Source organism: Moschus berezovskii, chromosome 15 (genome assembly GCF_049115385.1).
Source record: "Moschus berezovskii isolate FMDL1 chromosome 15, NW_MosBer_1.0, whole genome shotgun sequence".
Classification (NCBI taxonomy): Eukaryota; Metazoa; Chordata; class Mammalia; order Artiodactyla; family Moschidae; genus Moschus; species Moschus berezovskii.
The window spans coordinates 41,308,336-41,331,420 of NC_142474.1; the positions used below are offsets into that span (position 1 = coordinate 41,308,336).

The 23,085-nt window shown below is 40.7% G+C and overlaps 1 protein-coding gene across 1 annotated transcript; it reads right to left on the bottom strand.

Moving 5' to 3' along the window:
• Positions 1-224: 224 nt before the first annotated feature.
• On the bottom strand, positions 225-15,135 carry LOC129559450 (aldo-keto reductase family 1 member C3-like). Its single transcript, XM_055431211.2, has 10 exons — positions 15,031-15,135; positions 13,926-14,054; positions 10,431-10,598; positions 10,037-10,153; positions 8,723-8,800; positions 8,180-8,302; positions 7,264-7,373; positions 6,219-6,384; positions 3,851-3,933; positions 225-415 (listed from the first exon to the last, which is right to left on the bottom strand). The coding sequence occupies exons 2-10, from the start codon at positions 14,007-14,009 to the stop codon at positions 373-375; spliced, it is 972 nt and encodes a 323-aa protein (XP_055287186.2). The 5' UTR covers positions 14,010-14,054; positions 15,031-15,135; the 3' UTR covers positions 225-372.
• Between the last annotated feature and the right edge of the window lie 7,950 nt (positions 15,136-23,085).

Sequence of the window (23,085 nt, forward strand, 5' to 3'; positions counted from 1 at the left end):
AAAAAAGAAAAAAGAAAACCTGTAATTGAAGATCTTTTCTATTTGTAAATGAAAATACACACACATTTCAACAGGAAAATCATAAGGAAAAGGCACCAAATTTAAGTATTATTAAATGGGTTAATCACAGCTTATCTTTATTCTCTATCATTTCCTTTCAACTTTTGAAACTTTTTGTAATTACATTTTTTAACTATCACAAAAAAAGTATTCTTACTTTGAAGTCTTTATTGCTTCATAAACTTTATTTTTTTAAAGGAAAGGGAAATTTTCAAGCAGACAATTCATTTAAGCACCTCCACCAAGTACAAAAATCCTCTTCACAGTCCTAGAAGCAAGTAATTCTCAAAGAACCACAGTGAGAGCTGATTGTCAATATTCTTCAGAAAATGGATAGCCAGGCTGACCAACACCACTGAAAGAGAGGAGGAGGATTAACTTATTAAATCTGTCATGTTGTAGAAAACTGCTGCTCGATAGATGCAGTCAGGATATATTTGTCTAAATATATAAACACGTCCCTCATTCTCCCCCAACAAGCACACGTGCAGGTGTCTGCTCTGTGTGCACATGGCACCTGCACATCCAGTATCTACATTCACGTGTGATATTCACTCCACGGTAGTTTGAATCAGGTTACAATTTTTATGAGAGCACAAGACTTAGGGCTAACTGTGGAGGTCATTTCAGACACAGGTAGAACTTCTTCAGTCCCTAGTTGATGAGAAGGTGCACAGTGAACAGATTCGCTGTCCTTTTCCACACATCCATGGATGAGCAAATACTGGGCACTCCACACATACAGAGCGCCTCCATAGAGGAACTCGTCGTCTATAGGAGAGCTGCCATGTGCACCTGAGTAACCATACAGTTCACAGTGGGAGTACCACCTTTGTAATTTATAGATTAGTCAAACACTGGTTACGCAGTAATCACTATTACTCCTTTTTTCATTTTTCCTATGTTTCTACTTTTCTTTCAGCACTTACCTTTTTCAATTTGATTCATTAAAGAGTGCATTCTGAGCAATTCCAAGTATCAGGAGCCTGGCTCAGGTCATTACCTGAGCCCACAACAGAGTACAGAAAAGTAACTATCCACCTTTTTTTCAATTATCATGTCTTTTCTCAGAATCATGATAGCTATAAAAACAATAGGGAGAGTTTTGAAATCTTTCATTGGGTAACTTGCATCGACCCTGCACTGGCGATTCATTTCACATATGACAACATACATTTTTCAATGCCATTCTCCCAAATCATCCCACCCTCACCCTCTCCCACAGAGTCCCAAAGACTATTCTATACATCTGTGTCTCTTTTGCTGTCTGGTATACAGGGTTATCATTTGCATCTTTCTAAATTCCATATATATGCATTAGTATACTGTATTGGTGTTTTTCTTTCTGGCTTACTTCACTCTGTATAATAAGCTCTAGTTTCATCCACCTCATTAGAACTGATTCAAATGCATTCTTTTTAATGGCTGAGTAATACTCCATTGTGTATATGTACCAAAGCTTTCTTATCCTTTCGTCTGCAGATGGACATCTAGGTTGCTTCCATGTCCTGGCTATTATAAACAGTGCTGCAATGAACATTGGAGTACATGTGTCTCTTTCAATTCTGGTTTCCTCTGTGTGTATGCCCAGGAGTGCGATTGCTGGATCATATGGCAGTTCTATTTCCAGTTCTAAACAACCCAATTAAAAAAATGGGCCAAAGAATTAAACAGACATTTCTCCAAAGAAGACATACAGATGGCTAACAAACACATGAAAAGATGCTCAACATCACTCAGTATCAGAGAAATGCAAATCAAAACCATAGTGAGGTACCATTTCATGCCAGTCAAAATGGCTGCTATCCAAAAGTCTACAAGCAATAAATGCTGGAGAGGGTGTGGAGAAAAGGGAACCCTCTTACACTGTTGGTGGGAATGCAAACTAGTACAGCCACTATGGAGAACAGTGTGGAGATTCCTTAAAAAACCGGAAATAGAACTGCCATCAGTTCAGTTCAGTTCAGTTCAGTCGCTCAGTCGTGTCCGACTCTCTGCGACCCCATGAATCACAGCACGCCAGGCCTCCCTGTCCATCACCAACTCCCGGAGTACACTCAAACTGCATATGACCCAACAATCCCACTCCTTGGCATACACAAAGAGGAAACCAGAATTGAAAGAGACATGTGTACCCCAGTGTTCATCGCACCACTGTTTATAATAGCCAGGACATGGAAGCAACCTAGATCTGTCCATCAGCAGACGAATGGATAAGAAAGCTGTGGTACATATACACAATGGAATATTATTCAGCCATTAAAGAGAATACATTTGAATCAGTTCTAATGAGGTGGATGAAACTGGAGCCTATTATACAGAGTGAAGTAAGCCAGAAAGAAAAACACCAGTGCAGTATACTAAGGCATATATATGGAATTTAGAAAGATGGTAACGATAACCCTGTATGCGAGACAGCAAAAGAGACACAGATGTATTGAACAGTCTTCTGCACTCTGTGGGAGAGGGCGAGGGTGGGATGGTTTGGGAGAATGGCATTGAAACATGTATATTATGAAATGTGAAAAAAAAAAAAGAAATCTTTCATTGGATACAAAATCTTCATTTCACCAATAATTTGTTTATTCCCTTCTCTCTAAACTCCCTTCCAACATCTCCCTGTTTGATTAGCTCTCTGTCCCTTCAATCCTGACATCTTTCTGCAGTAATTAGGCAGCTGGAATTCAATGTTAGTGACTAAGTCAAAGTCAAGAGGATAGGGGTTCCCCAGGGGATGGACCCCTGATGGACAAATACAACACTGGTGTGAGTCTTGACTCAAGAAACCAGAGAAATCACACAATCTTACCTGAGTGTGTCCTGCTAAGCAGTCACTCACTGGAGGGTCAGTTAAACTCAAGATCTACTTGTAATTCAGTTTTCTGAGATAACAAGGATGAAGACATGGGATTTGTAATAGGGAAGAAAGGGCAGTGAAGAGATCGATTTGTAGGAAGCAGATGGTGTCTTGGTGGAGAAATTGCCATTAGGGAGAATGTCCACCACACACTTAGGGGACAGGGTGAGGCAGGCCCATGTGACATCATAACACTGATGGATGTTGGCCTTTCTAGGACCTTCGTCCATAGAAAACATCTACAATACATTTTATAGTTGTGTTGGGGTTAACATGATTGCAGGCTTCCTAGGTGGCTCAGTGGTAAAGGATCCATCTGCAAAGCAGGAGACATGGGTTTGATCCCTGAGTTGGCAAGATTCCTGGAGAAGGAAATGGCAACTCACTTCAGTATTCTTGCCTGGGAAATCCCAGGGACAGAGGAGCCTGGCGGGTTACAGTCCATGGGGTACCAAGAGTTGGAAATGACTGAGTGACTAAAAACAATGACAAAACTTGAATGAAATTTGTGATAGATTCATTATTATAGTTATTATTAATATAATAATTTTCCACTGATGTAGAAAGAAATAGAGATTTAACATGTTCACAGGACCCTGAAAGAATACAGGGCTGCAGGCACTGTGCCCTCTATGTTTCCTGGGTCCCACAACTTTGAAAGGAGGTACACCAGGCACAGGGATTAGGGGCACAAAGTAGTGAATTCACCACGATGTCAACTCAGGTGATTTTATTGATGGGCTGGTCTCTTGGTCAAAGACAGAGCCCTGGAGGAAACCTCTGGTATGAGGTCTGCAAGAAGCCCCTGGTTTACTCCTACTCTGGAAATCATCACTGTTTTCCTAGAATTAAGCTTTTAAAAAGTTAAGCTCTCCTGCTGACCTGCCTGCTACAGAAAACAGTATTTGTGGGAAACATCGGCAAGTCACTTACAGGTGAAAATCATAGTATCTTATATTTCTGTTGAGGTCATTGACTGCTTTCATGTCTTCTGGAGTCAGTTCAAAGTCAAACACCTGGAAGGAAAGAAGAATCACATTGACTTCTCCCCCAAGGAGCTGGCCTCACCCTGGGGATTGGAGGACTTTTCAGCTGGATGGAGACAAGAAGAGGGCATAGGGAAGCCATATCTGTCCTCAGCTTCCAGATGAACAAGTCTGGGACCTTCTGCTGAGTTCTCACCTCTCCCTTCCCACATATTCTCCTTCTCTGTCCACCTCACAAACATTACAGCACATCAGTTGCTTATCTTTCTAAGTAAATTACTTGAGACAAAAAACAAGAAATCTAAAATCGTTTTTTTACAAACACACTGCTTTTAGACACTCCTGACCTGATACCTGAACCTGAGTTGACATTAAACTTCTTGCCTCTCCCCAACATACCTTAAGTGTGACAGCATTCGGCTGAAGCAATGTGGGAAGCAGGCTCCCCTGAGAAAGCCTGTTCAGGAATCTGATATCAAACTACTCATTACCTATGATTGAATCTAAAAAAAACTATGTATATACCTTCCTGGAGAAAGTTATGAGAAGTGTTTAAACATTCAGTTCAGTTCAGTTAGGGAACAACAAATTATTAAAAATCCACATCATAACAATGAAATGGAAAGCTCAGTTTTGTAAAAAAATTCATTTTCTCTGAAGTGATCTCTTGTTTCAATGCAACATGAGCCAAAGACTTAAACACATATTCTGTTTGGAAGGTGGTATAGTGATACTGAATTTTAAATAAGAGAAGAGCTAGTCAAAAGCAGTCAAGACATCCTTAAAATAGAAGAACGAAGGCAATGGCAAGCCACTCCAGTACTCTTGCCTGGAAAATCCCATGGACGGAGGAGCCTTGTAGGCTGCAGTCCATGGGGTCGCGAAGAGTTGGACATGACTGAGTGCCTTCACTTTCACCGTACTGAAAAGCAAAACTTTTTACTTCAGTAACACAGTACAGAAATAGTTAAATAGAAAAGAGTGGGCAGAAATGTACTTATGGACCCTTGTTATGTGACAGAGTTGACAATGAAAACGTGGAAAATATGGACAGTTGTTGTTATTCAGTCACTTAATATGTCCGACTCTTTGTGACCCCAAAGGAAGAGATTTTTCCCCACTCACTGACTGAGAATCAAATCACTGTGCTGAAAAGAAGACTAGGTTAGTTGCCTTATTCTAGCCAATAAAAACTATGCAGAGAAGTCTTCAGGCCCCTCTGACAAGAGCCACAGTTCAGTTCAGTTCAGTTCAGTCCAGTTCAGTCGCTCAGTCATGTCCAACTCTTTGCGACCCCATGAATCACAGCACGCCAGGCCTCCCTGTCCATCACCAACTCCCGGAGTTCACTCAAACTCATGTCCATCGAGTCGGTGATGCCATCCAGCCATCTCATCCTCCATCATTCCCTTCTCCTCCTGCCCCCAATCCCTCCCAGCATCAGAGTCTTTTCCAGTGAGTCAACTTGTCACATGAGGTGGCCAAAGTATTGGAGTTTCAGCTTTAGCATCAGTCCTTCCAATGAACACCCACATCCACCTGCTAAAGCAGAACTGCCAAGCTGCTCAGCACTGAACTGCAAATGCACGAAACAGCCCAGCCTAGAGGACAACAGTTTAGCTGAGTGCAGGCTGATTTTCAAACCACAGATTCAGAATTACATAAATGAACTCCGCATTAAATCCCAAAACTGGGGAGAATTTCCTGTACAGCTAAGGGTACAATAATGGTCTCCTTCAAATAAATCAAAAGAGAAACAACCTAGCTAAAGTGGACAAAGTCTTGAAGAGAAACTTCACAAAGACAGAAACTCAAAAGGATTAAATGTATGAAGATAAAAACCTATTAGTATTCAGGGAAATACAAAATAAGACCACAATGATTTGGAAGCTAAAGATCGCTGCCATAATTTTTGTGTCCCCAAATTCACATGTTATGGTGTTAAAAATGGAGCCTTTGAGGGAGGAGTAGGTCATGATGGCAGAGCCTGCACAAATGAGATTTCAAGAATATCATACTCATATAAGAGACTTGGGAGAGCTCTGTTGCCCCTCCAACATGTAAAGGTACACGGAGAAGCCTGTGACCTGGAAGAGAGACCTCACCCAATCACACAGGGACCCTCATCTCAGATCTACAGCTTCATAACTGTGAGAAACAAATTTAATTTTTTTCACAGCCACTCAGCCTGTGGTGTTTTCATAGAGCAGTTCAAACAGTCTAAGAAAAATCACATGATGCAATTTTATCAATTGAGAACAGAGAAACTAAGATATTTTCCATAGGAGCCCTCTGCCCACAGCCCTGCTCATCACCTGCATGTTCTCTTTGATCCACTTCTTGTTGTTACCCTTGGCCAGAACCACAACTCCACGTTGTATCTGGTAGCGAAGGGCAACCAGAGCTGCTGTTTTCTTGTGCTTTTGGGCAATGGCAGAGAGAACCGGGTCCTCCAGGAGAACGGGGTGGTTTGGGTTCACCCTGCAAGGAATTTCAGAAACGCTGAGGAGCTGAGACTAAGTACGCAGTTTCTGAGGAGGCTTTTCACACAGACCAAGTAGGTCCACTCTAGACCAGTGCTTCCCAAAGTCTGGTCCAGGGACCGGCAGCATCAGCATCACTTGGGATCTTATTAAAATACAAATTCCATGGCTGAGCTGAAGACAAACTGAATCAGAACCTCAACTGTGTCACTTCCCAACTGTGTTTACAGAGCTCTGCAGGTGATTCAGAAGCACTATTGAGTTGAGACCAGAATGCCAAATTGTGGATTATTTTCTTTAATTCTCAGGGATTGTTTTTCTTCTACAGTCAAGGGCGTGAATAGAGAAACAGTAGGGAGAGCCCAGGAATTCTTCTTAAATTTCACTTTTTAAGGTATTGATAAAAATTGAGTAGTCTCAAAAATAAGAGACATTTATTTCATCATTATTTTTCTATAGATGTTCACAGAAATGCTTCAAATTGAGATATTTTTCTATCATGATATACCGAGCAGTTACATATTATCATCCCAATTTTAGATATAAGCTAAGTGAGGCTTCCAACATCTATCTTTACAAATGTGTTCATTAGTTAATAGTTCATAAGTAAATCATGACATCACCTTGTGTCTCTGCTCTCACCTGGGGGATTATACATAGATTTCAATCCAGACATTTGTTATTGATGAGTCTACAAGCTAATACAATGTAGAAAAATTGTCTGGGTGATGGGAAGATAAAAGAGAAGGATTAGTTTCATCCCACCCCTCTCTCCCCTCTGCCTATGAGAGTTATCTGAGTACTGTGTTATTTAAAGTATTTCATCAAAAATTGAATTTCAGGGAAACTCCCAGTTGTCTTCATTAGGATTCAATACCATTCTTTTACTCGTTGGGATCCCAGAGCAGCATAGGCAACAAGAACAATTTCATGTGACTTGCAGAAATCCAACAGTTTGCTCTGGTTGAGATAAGGGTGACATTCCACCTGGAGAATGCCCAAACAGAAGAGTGTCAGATTATATGCAAAGGCAATATTAATATGACAGAGAAAGACTAAAAGTTTTCAAAGGCTAAAGGAAAGACTAGAACATAAAATGAAAACTGGAAATGTCAACATTTACAGAGAAACAGAGAAAAGTGTATTTATTCAGTTAATTTTATGATAGACATGGATGGGAGAACCAGTCCAAGATTGAGTAATCAAAAGCTGTGCTCTACATTTGAGTTGATGTTCCTGAGTAAATATTTCATAAATTACTAGTATCACCTTGAGCCTTGAACTTCACCCTCAAACCTGGATGATTTTCATCACCTCCAACACATTTTTCTGAACTATGCTCCCTGTTTAAAACTCATGAATGCTGAGACACCAACACCAAGAATTCAGACATCAGAACCCTACACAAACCCTTAAAATCCACCTCAGCTGTTTTGACTCTTTATTACTTTACTTCTGATTCCATGTTTTCATCGTCTTCCTTCTTGTATGCAGTTCTCTTCAGGGCACATTCCCTCCATCTGCTCATCCTTTCATCTCAGGAAAACATCTCCTCCCTCTAGTTCTGGGTTCTACCCACAGTTTAGGAAGCAGGCATCCCACCTTTCCACCCAGACTTTTGTAAACAGAGATACTGTTACGGATTCTATTCACACCATTCAAAGAGGCTCTGCTCTCTAGAATCCTCTGTCCACAAAGGTCAGATGAACAGGAGGGGAGGACAGATAGACATCAGGCTCCAGGGTGAGAAGGAGGTTCTGAAGAACAAGAGGGAGAGGAGCCAAGCTGCTCACCTGGTTGCAGACAGGCTTGTACTTGAGTCCCGGCTTGTTCAGGATCTTCTCCAGCTGCTTGTGGTTGAAGTTGGACACCCCGATGGACTTGGTCAGCCCTGCGTCCTTACATTTCTCCAGGACCTAGGAGGGAGAGGTGGTGAGCAGTCACTCGGAATGGGCAATAGAATAAGAATAAATGCTGAAAAACATCAGTAATCACACTCATCCATCAAGAATTACCCGTGACTATCAAGAAGGAAAATCAGGAAGAAGGTCATGATATAAAAAGAAAAACTACTGCCCCTGCCTTAGAAAAACTCCAGAGAAGATATATCACATGGAAGGAAAAATATACCTGTCTACATTGTCCCAAATTCTCCTCCTCCATTCCTCTCTGTGAACATTTCAGCAATGCTTTCCTCCCCACAACTCCAGCATCCCTGCCGTTAGTTTTGTGAACTGCTGAGTCTGATGGTCCACAGCCCATTCTCACAGGTGGAAGAAATGAAGGAGGTTCCCCTCTTCTGGCTCCTCCCCTTGTTCTCTCCTCCCTGGACTCACCTCCCACGTGCGACAGAAATCCACTGAGTCAAATATCAGTTTTCCATTTTCATCTTTTGGGTATAATTCCTTCCCTGGCTGGAATAGAAGCACTCATTTTAGACATGTCACAAAATAATTTCTCTTCATTTAGCCAGGTTGCCAAGCACCAGGGATTAAACCTCCATCAGGTAGGTTTACAAATTTCTAAATATTAATATTTGCAAAGTGATTTGCATATATGGAATTGTCAGCAATACCTTCAGGAAGGAAACTTATTCCAATCTCTTACACTCAATATATGTTGTAATAAATACAATTTTTCTAGGTCCTAAAAGGGACTCACAGTGATTTCTCTGAATTTTGTCTGCTCCTTGTACTTGCCTATTTTGAAATGCCTTTTTGGACTGGGAATGGCAGTAAGTTACATGACATAATTTCCAGAATAAAAATTGCAGTCTTCATATGGCTAGATGTCAGGCTTTCTTTTCCCTCTGAACATCAGGTGCCCTAGGCTAGGGTTGTGAATCAGCAAGACTATCTTTAGGTGGATATGGAATGTGGACAATCCACACATGCTCTCGAATATTCATGACCATGAGCCTCAAACTGCCCCAAGGTCATATTTGCCACCAATGGAAAATGTTCAGTAAAAAAAATGAAGTAAAGCATGAGTAGTGTCCTGATAAGGGATAGAAAAAAGGAGACATTTCTGAACACTGCTGCAAATCCCCAAAATTCTCTGTGTCTGGGACTTGCCATCTACATAGTCCACTAAGCTATTTTGCATTAGATGGTTTGAGTTTATTTCTGTAACTTAAAATCAAGAGTTCTAAGTAAACCACCATTCTTAATGGTTAAGTGCAGTCTACAAACTTCATTGTGAAGACAGGAAAGAGTGTAGGCAATGTCTCCCAACTTCCTATACAGTTAAGAGATTTGACTTACCCAGAGGAAGCACCACCAAATTTACTCAACTCGAAAGAGTAAAAGATAAGATTAGCTCATCATGTTCAATGTAAGACAGTGTCCTGCTCACCACAGCTGCACCAAACTCTTGGTTCATGAAATCCCCAGACATTCAGGAGTCATAACAAGGACTGTGTGCAGAACTGGCTTTTATCTATTTCCTTCAGTTTTTCAGGCAGAGCCTCAGGTTATTAACTCCTTTCAAAAAACTCAGTAAAAAAATCACAAAGGATTATTTGGTGGATTCTACTCTAGTGTAATCATTCCTTCAACCTACTAAGAAAAATCTTTATTCAACTATCCATGCAAGTTGATGCACATTCTAACATAAGATATAACATTGATGTGATCACACAAATTTCTAACCTTCAGAGCCAGCGGATAATGCATAATATAGAGATCTACATAGTCCAGTTGAAGATTTTTCAGCGATTTTTCCAAGGCTGGTCGGACCAACTCTGGTCGAAGGGAAGTTAACCAAAGCTGCAAAGGTTGAAGAATGAACGTTGCATTAATAATACACTAGGTAATTTTTTTTTGAGGCTTGTGGGATATTACTTCCCCTACCAAGGATGGAATCCCATCTCATGGCAGTAAAGCACCAAGTAAAAAGCACTGAATTACAAGGGAACTCTAATACTTTAGGAATATACCAATAAGCATAGTTCCCCAAACAACTCTTCACCAAAGGATCCTATTATGTAATTGTCATCTGGGCACAATCACTTGCACACATGCACACACACAATACACACAGTACCTTTGAAGTGCAGAATATGTCTTCTCTCTTCACAGTGCCATCTGCAATCTTGCTTCGAATGACCTGGCCAATCTCCTCTTCATTTTGGTAGGCATGAGCACAGTCAATATGGCGGAACCCAACCTCTATAGCAAATGGGGTGAATTCCAGAGCTTCCCTCTTAGCAACCTACATAAGCAACAAAGGTAGAAGTTGAATATCCACATAAGATATTGCTGCTGCTGCTGCTGCTAATAAGTCACTTCAGTCACATCCAACTCTGTGCGACCCCATAGACAGCAACCCACCAGGCTCCCCCAACCCTGGGATTCTCCAGACAAGAACACTGGAGTGGGTTGCCATTTTCCTCTCCAGTTCATGAAAGTGAAAAGTCAAAGTGAAGTCACTCAGTCTTGTCTGAACCTCAGCGACCCCATGAACTGCAGCCTTCCGGGCTCCTCCATCCATGGGATTTTCCAGACAAGAGTACTGAAGTGGGGTGCTATTGCCTTCTCCAAAGATATTGCTAGGCACAAGCTTTGATCTTCTCAAGAATCAACTTTTTTCTGTGTCTTTGGTTAGTTCTGTATGTGTAGTGATGAACCCATGACAGTTTCCCTTAACATTCCTAATAAGTAATTAAATGAACACTAGCCAGGAACCCTTCAACTTCAGGTGATTAGTGGTTGATTGCTGGTATCAGAGGACAGGAAGACCACCTTTAGGTTCAGTGATTTGATGAAAGAACACAAAGGACTCAACAAAATGTTGTAGTCATGAATATAATTTATAATGTGAGGTATATGAAGCAAAATGAGCAAAGTTACAACGTGTCTGGTAAAAGTATCAAGAACCAAGATGAAAGCTTCTGAGACTTCTATCTACCAGTGAAGCCACACAGAATACACCCCAAAAAAAAAAAAAAAAAAAAACTTTATCTTTTCAAGGTGTACAATGTGATATTCTCATATAAGTTATTCTTGTTATTCACTTGCTCAGTCATGTCTGACTCTGCAACCCTATGGACAGCAGCACTCCAGATTTCCCTGTTCTTCACCATTTCCCAGAGTTTGCTCAAACTCATGTCCCTTGAGTCAATGATCTCATCAAACCATCACATCCTCTGTCTCCTCCTTCTCTTCTTGCTCTCAATCTTTCCCACAGTCAGGGTGTTTCCCCAGGAGTTGTCACAAGCATCAAGTAGCCAAAGTATTGGAACTTCAGCTTTAGCATCAGTCATTCCAAGGAATATTCAGGGTTCATTTCCTTTAGGATTGACTAGTTTGATCTGCCGGCTGTCCAAGGGACTCTCAAGAGTCTTCTCCAACATCACTGTTCAAATATATCGATTCTTTGGTGCACAGCCTTCTTTATGGTCCAGCACTTACATCCATACATGAACATGACTACTGGAAAAAACATAGCTTTGGCAATATGTACATCTGTGGGCAAAGTAATGTCTCTGCTTTTTAATATGCTGTCCAAGTTTGTTATAGCTTTTCTTTCAAGGAGCAAATGTCTTTTAATTTCCTGGCTACACACCATTCACAGTAATTTTGGAGACAAAAAAGACAGAGTTTGTCACTGTTTCCATTGTTTCCCCATCTATTTACCATAAAGTTATGAGACAGGATGCCACGATCATAGCTTTTCAAATGTGGAGTTGTAAGCCAGGTTTTTCACTCTCCACTTTCACCTTCATCAAGAGGCTGTTTAATTTCTCTTCACTTTCTGCCATTGTGGTGGTGTCATTTGCATATCTGAGGTTGCTGATATTTCTCACAGCAATCTTGATTCCAGCTTGAGCTTCATCCAGCCTGAAATTTCTCAGGATTGTACTTACTCATGTAAATATCCATTGTTAATAATTACTACAAGCAAGCTAGTTAACAGAACCATCACCTCACAAAGATACCTTTTGGAAGTGCTTGTAAGAAGACATAGATCTAGTCTCTACAAAATCTCATGATATAGCCCATTATTTTTAACTATAGTCAATTTGCTGTACATCAGGTCTCCAGAATTATGCATCTTATAACAGAAGGTTGTACCCTTGACTAATATCTTTCCATTTTTCCAAGGCTTGTCACCAGCTTCTGGTCACCATACCTCTACTCTCTCTTCTATGAGTATCACTATTTTAGATTCCATCTACAAAGAGATCATGCAGTATTTGTCTTTCTATTTCTGGCTTATTTCACTTAGCTTAATGTTCTCCCAGTTCTTCTGTGTGATTGCAAATGGATTAACTTTGACTTCAATGCTCAAGAATATTCCATTTCTTTTTATGTGATTCAGAATCTTTCCATTTCAAGGAGGTAGATAATTGGTGCAACAGACTTCTGCCAGGTCTAGTTCTGGTTTTTCTTAAATGCACGTACATTTGGGGATGGGCTTCACTGGTGGCTCAGATGGTATAGAATCCGCCTGCAATGCAGGAGACCTGGGTTTGATCCCTAGGATAGGAAGACCCCTGGAGAAGGGAAAGGCTACCCACTCTAGTATTCTGGCCTGGAGAATTCCATGGACTGTACAGTCTATGGGATCGCAAAGAGTCAGATACGACTGACTGAGTGACATTCACTTTCAGGGATGTACCTGGGAATGAGCCCATGAGCTTCAGTAACAACCCTGTCCCTTTCTTCTCCTCAAACCAGTGTGCTCTACGAAGTAAACAAGTTCGGTCTTCTATCCACAAAGTGTCTCTTAATAATTTTTCCATTTTATAAATTAGAATAGTGAGCCTCAAAGTTTAATTCCAGTCCCTTGTCACATCTACTCTAAAGACAAGATAGACAGCAAATTTTCTGGCTTGCAGTCTAGAGACTTGTCCACTAGCCCCTCTTATGACCAAGCACTGCAGACCATACTTTGACAAAAACACGTTACAAAACCCCAGGATACATTACAAAACCTGGCCTGTGAGATTGTATCTTATCCCCTCAAGTGATACTATAGTTCACATCAGAAGACGTTTCCAAGCAGAAACAGAAGCACAAGGCAAAACGCAGCTGGAGTGTTTCTTGCCTGGCACCAAGCAGGTATGCCATAGTAGAAAAGCCATTCTCTCCCTTAGTTTTCAGTCACCTCATCTTCAGGACCTTCCATCTCAAATACTTCTCTGGGTCATGTATTATTGGAAGCAGGAAAGAGCTCTTGAACTAATAAAATGTACAGAAAAACCTTGCAACTGCAGTCACCCACAAAGAAAAGCAGCTGACAGTCAGTGATCTTGACAACCGAGTCTCACCTCTTCTGCCAAGCTGGGAAAGAGACAGAAACTGGAGGGGAACCCAGACCCAGAGTAATCTACAGGTGAGCACAGTTTCATACCCTGATGCAGAGTGGAGATTTAATGCTCTCTCCTCTTTCATAGGGCATGGTTCTGGCCTGGTTAGTGGAACAATGTGATCCTCCCAGAGTCACACGGGAGCCCACTGCTTGACAACCCAAGTGCCTTTCACTCATGTTACTTCCACTACTATTTATATCTCAACCTACAACCACTACTCTTACCTCTGGAGGTGCATAGGTTCCAAATCCCAGGACAGGAATGAAGTGGCCATCATTAAGTTTCACTCTCTGGCTTTTGGGATCCATCGCCTATTTCTCCTCGGAGTAACCAGACTAATGTTTTTCTTCTTCCTTCACAGGTTAGGAATAACAGGAAGGTAACACCCAGCTGCACCATCCAATGTTAGCAGATATATTATAGGAGGAGCATGATTAAACCAGTTCCCATTGAGTAAGAACAGGATTGAAATCAGTTAGCTTGTTTGCTTTTTTTTTTTCCATCAGTAAAACACTATTATATAATAATGAAATGTGCTGAACTAATATTGACCATATGTTAGACTAGAAACTTCCACAAGAGCAATATTTTTTATTTTTCTATTGCAAAGTCAATCTCTATCAAACATCAGTTGAAACAACAGTCTTATAGTACAAACATACACGCATACACAAATCACACTATCTAAAAGTGTTTAATAAGCATTTTTGAAATGTTATCCTTTAAAAAAGAATCAAAATTTCAAATGAAAATAAATTTGCTTTTTTACATTTTCCACCAGCAAAATTATTATGCTTTACAGACCTGACTGGTGAAGTCCTGAACATATATGGAAACCAGACATTTTGGCAAAGTGCTTATTGGAGGTTAATTATTAATAGTTTTAGGATATCATGTGCAGTGTGCAAAGAGACTCTGAGTGTTAATACATTGTACTTAGTTATATAACTCTAATAGTACTCTCATAATGAAACAGACACATATTCTACATAATTTACTAACTGTTCCACATTAGTCATAAAATAAAAACCTATAAGCAAATTAAAATACAACAAATTTGGAAAGAGTAATCGAAATTGTGATGCACTTATAAATAGGAATATTGTGAAGACAAATAAAATTTAACATGTGTAGTGATGTCAGCAAAATGGTGATATGGGAAGACGGAAGTCTCCCATGGAAAGACAAGAAAAGAAAGAGAACGCAGCTGAAAAACCTCATAGGAGCTCTGGAAATCAGTCAAACAAAGATCTATAGCTAAAAAAGTGAACAGGCAACTAGGAAATATCCAGGACAGAATGACAGAAAATTTCATCATGTATTACTCACCTGTACCCTCCTCCTGCCTGGGGCAGTGCAGTCTTGATCAGTTCCAGTTGCCTCCCTCAAACCAGTATGATAAGAGAAAACCTTATGTGCAGTGTTCCAACCTACCTGGGGACTGTCTGGAGACTGGTGTCTGTTCCACTTATCTCTAAACTTAAACTGAAGAGCAGCTGGAGTGGCTATTACAGCTACAGAGGAACTATGTATTATATATACATGGACCCAAGGACAAAGGAATAAGGGTGGAGACATAGACTAGACCATGTATTAAAAAAAAAAAAAAAAAACCGTGAGTAGATCTGAGGTGTGGCTTTGGGGGACATAGGGCATTCAAAAACCTAAAAGCAATTCCTGGGCCAGGCACGATGATGACTCAGAAGTTACTGAGACCCCTTAGCTTTCCTGTTGGGATGATTCCAGGACTAGGAGCATGATAAGCAAACTAATGAAGAAAAGTCATGACAAGAAACAAATCTACCAAGAGCAAATTTTTACCTGCTGTTTCAAGTACCCAATGATGAACACAAACACACATAGGAATACACATGCACACACAGCAACACACACAGGAACATACACACACACATCTGGATGGGGCAGTGCACACTTATAAGGGATGGAATGAGTTTGGACCCAGCCATCAGAGTTCTGCTCCAGCACCTTGGGACCCACACAGCCCAGTAGGCTGGGGACACCCAGTGAGCACAGAAGCCTCTGCTCACACTTGACTTCTGTGTAGCCTCTCTCTCCCTTCCCACCAAGCGGTCAGCATGCCCTGGGGAAGGGGTGATGCTGTCAACATCAACTCCAGCTCTGCCCCAGATCCTCCAGGCATAAAGACTGCACAGGGACCTGTCCACACATGGACACCCCTGCAAGACCAGAACAGGTAAGTTTTTCACTTAATTTCGTAGGGATGTTTCCTTGGTGGCTCAGCTGGTGAAGAATCTGCCTGCAATGTGGGAGACCTGGATCAATCTCTGGGTTGGGAAGATCCCCTGGAGAAGGGAACAGCTACCCAATCCAGTATTCTGGCCTGGAGAATTCCATGGACTGTACAGTCCATGGCGTCACAAAGAGTCGGACACAACTGAGCGACTTTCACTTCACAGGGAGAGAGGAAGTTAAGCAAAATGAGAAGAGAGAGGAATTTGTTTGTGTCAAATGAAACAATAAACACCTGAAAAAAAATCAGCTATGAGATAGACATTGATAGTTTACCAATACAATTTACCGGAACTTAGAAACATAAGAAGAATGCTACCTTAACTAGGGAATAGAACGTACTAACATTCACAGTGTAGGGTTCCAGAAGCAGAAGAGAAGGGGAAAGGGACAGAAAATGTATCTGATGAAATTATGGCTAAAATTTTCTTAACCTGGAACTTCCCTGGTGGTCCAATGGTGAGGACTCTGTGCTTCCACAGCATGGGCACAAGTTCCGAACCTGACTGGGGAACTACTTACCAAAGGTGATTAAAATCATGATATGGGGATATTCCTGGATTACCTGGATCACTCTGGTATATTCACAAAGTCCTTGTACATGGGACCTGGGAGGGTTGTAGTCCAAGAGAAGGTGGGAAGATAGGAGCATTAGATAACAGACTCAAAGACACTGTGCACTGTCTCTGAAGATGGCGGAAGACTGTCCAAGACAGAAAATGAAGCGTTCTCTTGTTGTACAGTGACATAGTCGAGTATGACTCTTTGCACTGGGGTTTGCTCAAACTCATGTCCATTGAGTCAATGATGCCCTCAAACCAGCTCATCCTCTGTCACACCCTTCTCCTCCTGCCCTCAGTCTTTCTTGCATCAGGGTCTTTTCCAATGAGTCAGCTCTTCACATTAGGGTGAAAAATATTGGAGCTTCAGCTTCAGCATCAGTTCTTCCAATGAATATTCAAGGTCGTTTTCCTGTAGGATTGACTGCTTTGCTCTCCTTGCTGTTGAAGGGACTGAATCTTCTCCAACACCACATTTCAAAAGAATCAATTCTTCCGCCTTCTTTATGGTCCAACTCTCACATCTCTACATTACTATGGTACTGAAAAAAACATAATTTTGACTATATGAACCTTGGTGGGCAAAGTGATGTCTCTGCTTAATACACTGTCTAGGTATGTCATAGATTTTTTTTCCAATGACCAAGTGTCTTAATTTCCTGGCTGCAGTCATGGTTCACAACAATTTTGGAGGCCAAGAAAATAAAGTTGTCACTGTTTCCATTCTTTCCTCATCTATTTGCCATAAAGTGATGGGACTGGATAGGCTTCCAGGTGGTACTACTGGTAAAGAACCTGCCAATGCAGGAGACATAAGTGACATGGGTTCTACACCTGGGTCAGGAAGATCCCCTGAAGGAGGGCATAGCCACCCACTCCAGTATTCTTGCTTAAGGAATCCCATGGACAGTGGAGCCTGGCCAGCTACAGTCCATAGGGTCACAAAGAGTCTGACAGGACTGAAGCAACTTAGCATGCACTCACGCACCATGTGACTGATTGCAATGATCTTATTTTCTTGAATGCAGAAATTTAAGCCAGGCTTTTCACTCTCCTCTGCCACCTTCATTAAGAGGCTTTTAAGTTCCTCTTCGCTTTCTGCCCAAAAGGTGGAGTTATCTGCATAACTGAGGTTATTGATATTTCTCCCCTCAATCTTGATTCCAGCCTGTGATTCATCCAACCCTGCACTTAGCTTCATGTAGTCCACATATAAGTCAAATATGCAGGGTGGCAATATACAGCCTTGACGTACTCCTTTCCCAATCTTAAACTAGTTCATTGTTCCATGTCTGGTTCTAACTGTTGCTTCTTGACCTGCATACAGGTTTCTCAGGAAGCAGGTAAGGTTTTCTGTTATTCCCATCTCTTTAAGAATTTTCCACAGTTTGTTGTGATCCACACAGTCAAAGAATATCAAGTAGTCATGGAAGCAGAAGTAGATGTATTTATGGAATCCCCTTGCTTTTTCTATGATCCAAGAGATATTGGCAATTAGACAATTGCTTTCTCTAGTTTTTCTAAATCCAACTTGTAAAAGTTCTCAGTTCACATATTGCTAAAGTCTAGCTTAAAGTATTTTGAGCATTACGTTGCTAGCATGTGAAATGAGTGCAATTTGCAGTAGTTTGAACATACTTGGGCTTTGCCCTTTTTTGTGATTGGAATAAAAACTGACTTTTTCCAGTCCTGTGGCCTCTGCTTTGCTCTCCGAATTTGCTGGCATATTGAGTGCAGCATTTTAACAGCATCATCTTTTACGATTTGAAATAGTTCAGCTAGAATTCCATCCTGTCCACTAACTTTGTTCATAGTAATACTGACTAGACTTCACACTGCAGGATTCTGGCTAGAGGTGAGTGACCACACCATCGTGGTTATCCAGGTCATTAAGACCTTTTTTGTACAGTTCTTCAGTGTATTCTTGCACCTCTTTTAAATCTCCTCTGTTTTTCTTAGGTCCTTACTATTTCTTTCCTTTATTGTCCTCATGTTTACATGAAAAGTTCCCTTTGTATCTTTAAATTTTTTGAAGACATTTAGTCTTTCCCATTCTATTATTTTAGCCTATTTATTTGCATTGTTCACTTAATAAGGCTTTTTTATCTCTCCTCGCTGTTCCTTGGAACTCTGTCCTCAGTTGGGTATATCTTTCCCTTACTCATTTACCTTTCCCATTTCCTCTTTCCTCAGCTATTTGCAAGGTCTCACAGACAGCCATTTTGCTTTCTTGCATTTCTTTTTCTTCGGGATGGTTTGGTCACCACCTCCTGTACAGTGTTATAAACATCATTCATAGTTTCAGGCACTCTATCAATTTAATCCCTTGAGTCTATTAATAATTTCCATTATACAACATAAGGGATTTTATTTAGGTCATATGTGAATGGTCTAGTGATTTTCCTACTACAGGGAAGGAATACAGTCCCACTGGTTCCAAATAGAAAAAGGAGTACGTCAAGGTTGTATATTGTCACCCTGCTTATTTAACTTATATGCAGAGTACATCATGAGGAACCTGGGCTGGAAGAAGCACAGGATGGAATCAAGATTGCTGGGAGAAATATCAATAACCTCAGATATGCAGATGACACCACCCTTATGGCAGAAAGTGAAGAAGAATTCAAAAGCCTCTTGATGAAAGTGAAAGAGGAGAGTGAAAAGGTTGGCTTGAAGCTCAACATTCAGAAAACGAAGATCATGGCATCTGGTTCCATCACTTCATGGGAAATAGATGGGGAAACAGTGGAAACAGTGTCAGACTTTATTTTTTTGGGCTCCAAAATCACTGCGGATGCTGATTGCAGCCAGGAAATTAAAAGACGCTTACTCCTTGGAAGGAAAGTTATGACCCACCTAGATAGCATATTAAAAAGCAGAGACATTACTTTGCCAACCAAGGTCCGTCTAGTCAAGGCTATGATTTTTCCCGTGGTCATGTATGGATGGGAGAGTTGGACTATGAAGAAAACTGATCGCCGAGGAATTGATGCTTTTGAACTGTGGTGTTGGAGAAGACTCTTGAGAGTCCCTTGGACTGCAAGGAGATCCAACCAGTCCATTCTAAAGGAGATCAATCCTGGGTGTTCATTGGAAGGACTGATGCTAAAGCTGAAACTGCAATACTTTGGCCACCTCATGCGATGAGTTGACTCACTGGAAAAGAGTCTGATGCTAGGAAGGATTGGGGGTGGGAGGAGATGGGGGCAACAGAGAATGAGATGGCTGGATGTCATCACCGACTCAATGGACATGAGTTTGAGTGAACTCCGGAAGTTGGTGATGGACAGGGAGGCCTGGCGTGCTGTGATTCATGGGGTCGCAAAGAGTCAGACACGACTGAGCAACTGAAATGAACTGAACTGATCAGCAGAAATTGGATAAAAGATTTACTGAGTATGACCCTGCCTACCAGAATAAGACTCAGTTTTCCGCACAGTCAGTCCCTCCCATCAGGAAGCTTGCAAAACCTTTTTTCTTCATCCATCACATGGCAGACAGAGGAGTAAGAATTTTAATCCTATGGCCCTCAGAATGAAAACCACAATCACAGAAAACGAACCAAAATGATCACATGAGATCACAGTCTTCTGTAACTCATGAAACTATGAGTCATGCTGGACAGGGCCACTGAAGATGGGCGAGTCATGGTGGAAAGTTCCGACAAAATGTGGTTCACTAGAGAAGGCAATGGAAAACCACTTTAGCATTCTTGTTGTGAGAACCCCATGAACAGAACGAAAAGGCCAAAAAGATACGACACTGAAGGATGAACTTCCCAGGTCAGTAGGTCCCCAATATGCTGTTAGGGAAGAGGGAGAAATAGCACCAGAAAAAATGAAGAGGCTACGCCAAAGCAGAATTAACCTGCAGTTGTAGACATGTCTGTTGGTGAAAGTAAATTCTGATGTTGTAAAGAATAATATTGCATAGGAACCTGGAATGTTAGGTCTCTAATCCAGATAAACTAGATGTGGACAAACAGGAGATTGCAAGAGCAAACATGGACATTTTAGGAATCAGTGAACTAAAATGGACAAAAATGGGCAAATTTAATTCAGATGACCATTATATCTACTACTGTGGGCAAGAATCCCATAGAATAAAAGGAGAAGCCCTCATAGTCAATAAAAGATTTCAAAATGCAGTACTTGGGTACAATCTCAAAAATGACAGAATGATCTTGGTTCACTTGCAAGGGAAATCATTCAACACCCCACTAATCGAATTATGTGCCCCAACCACAAATGCTGAAGAAGCTAAAGTTGAAAGGTTCTGTGAAGATCTACAAGACCTTCTAGAACTACTCAAAAAAAGATGTCCTTTTCATCATAGGGAGCTGAAATCCAAAAGTAGGAATTCAAGAGATACCTGGAGTAACAGAAAAGCTCGTCTTGGGAGAACAAACAATGCAGGGCCAAGGCTAACAGAGTTTTGTCAAGAGAACACTCTAGTCATAGCAAACATCCTCTTTCAAAAACACAAGACATGTTCTCTAAGAGCTGGAAAAAGCAATAAAATAGATTGCCCCCTACAACTTCCAGAAAAGAATGCAGGCCTGCTGGCCTTTGATTTTAGCCCATTGATTTTTAATTTCTGACCTCCACAAATGTAAAATAACAAATTGGTGTGTCAAGCCACAAAATTTTTGACCATTTGTTGGAGCAGCAGAAGTAATTAATACAGACGTGGTTCAAGTCAACCCACCTCTGTCTGCTGCATCATAGGTTTTCATCTCTCTGCTAGATTGTTCCTCTGACCTTAGAGACAGTTGGTCATCTTCCCCAACTGGGAGCCTTTTCCACTTTCTTCAGCAACTGCCCAATTCCGTGGTCCTCATTACAGCAAAGTCTTTGAAAACTGTGTATACTCTATTATTGGTCTCTTCATGCCATTTCTTGAACTCTACTCAGGGTTTCCTTTTACCACTCTTATCAAAGCTGCACTTGACCTGCCAAGGTTAACTGTCAAATCCAGTAGTCATTTTTCAGTCTTCTCTTACTTGTCCCTTTAGAAGCATTGAACTCTTCTTTCCTGCAATCATTTACTTCACATGCCTTCTAAGAACAGTCCTTCCCACCTCACTAGCCTCTCCTTTTCAGACTCTTTTGATGGTTCTTTCACTTTAAAAAAAAAATACCCAGCTTCTTTTTTTTAATTAATTAATTAATTTTAATTGGAAACTAATTACTTTACAATATTGTAAAGGTTTTTGCCATACATTGACATGAATCAGCCATGGGTATACATATGTCCCCCTGTCCAGAACCCCCCACCCACCACCCTCCCCACCCCATCCCTCTTGGTTGTCCCAATGCACTGGCTTTGAGTGCCCTGTTTCATTCATCAAGCTTGGACTCGTCATATATTTCACATATGGTAATATACATGTTTCAGTGCTATTCTCTCTAATCCTCCCACCCTTGCCTTCTCCCACAAAGTCCAAAAGTCTGTTCTTTATATCTGTGTCTCTTGCTGTCTTGCATGTAGAGTCATCATTAGCATCTTTCTAAATTCCATATATCTGCGTTAATATATTGTATTGGTGGTGTTCTTTCTTTCACAGCTCCAATTTCAGTGCTTGTAACTGGGTTATTCGTAATTTCTATTTCTTCCTGGTTCAGTCTGGGAAGATTGAACTTTTCTAAGAATCTGTCCATTTCTTCCAGGTTATCCGTTTTATTGCCATATAGTTGTTCATAATACTCTCTTACAATCCTCTATATTTCTGCACTGTCTGTTATAACCTTTCCTTTTTCATTGCTAATTTTGTTGATTTGATTCTTCTCTCTTTTTTTCTTGAAGAGTCTGGATAAAAGTTTGTCGATTTTATTTATCTTCTCAAAGAACCAGCTTTTAGTTTTATTAATCTTTACTGTTGATTCTTTTATTTCTTTTTCATTTATTTCTGCTCTGATCTTTATAACTTCTTTCCTTCTACTAATTTTGTGGGGGGGGGGGGGGTGTTCTTTTTCCAGTTTTTATAGGTGTAAAGTTATGTTGTCTATTTGATGTTTTTCTTGTTTCTTGAGGTAGGATTGTATCTGCTTTAAACTTCCCTTTTAGAACTGCTTTGCTGCATCCCATAGGTTTTGAGTTGTCATGTTTTCATTGTCATTTGTTTCTAGAAATCTTTTGATTTCCCTTTTGATTTATTCAGTAACCTGTTGATTATTTAGAAATGTATCATTTAATCTCCATGTGTTTGTGTTTCTCACAGTTTTTTACTTGTAACTGATATCTAGTCTCATAGTGTTGTGGTCAGAAAAGATGCTTGATATGATTTCAATTTTCTTAAATTTACTGAGCCTTGACTTGTGACCCAAGATGTGGTCTATTCTGAAATAAGTTCTATATGCACTTGAGAAGAAGGTGTATTCTTCTGCATTTGTATGGAATATCCTGAAGATAAATGAGATCCATCTCATCCAATGTATCATTTAACACTTATGCTTCCTTATTAATTTTCTGTTTTCATGATCTGTCCATTGGTGTGAGTGAGGTGTTAAAGTCTCCTACTATTATTGTGTTGCTGTCAATTTCTCCTTTTATG

Excerpts from the sequence above, each read along its gene's own strand:
- LOC129559450 (XM_055431211.2), bottom strand. The coding sequence starts at position 14,009 with ATGGATCCCAAAAGCCAGAGAGTGAAACTTAATGATGGCCACTTCATT. Across the intron at positions 10,599-13,925 it reads GAACCTATGCACCTCCAGAG|GTTGCTAAGAGGGAAGCTCT; the intron begins GTAAGAGTAGTG and ends TTGCTTATGTAG. Across the intron at positions 10,154-10,430 it reads ACATATTCTGCACTTCAAAG|CTTTGGTTAACTTCCCTTCG; the intron begins GTACTGTGTGTA and ends CAACCTTTGCAG.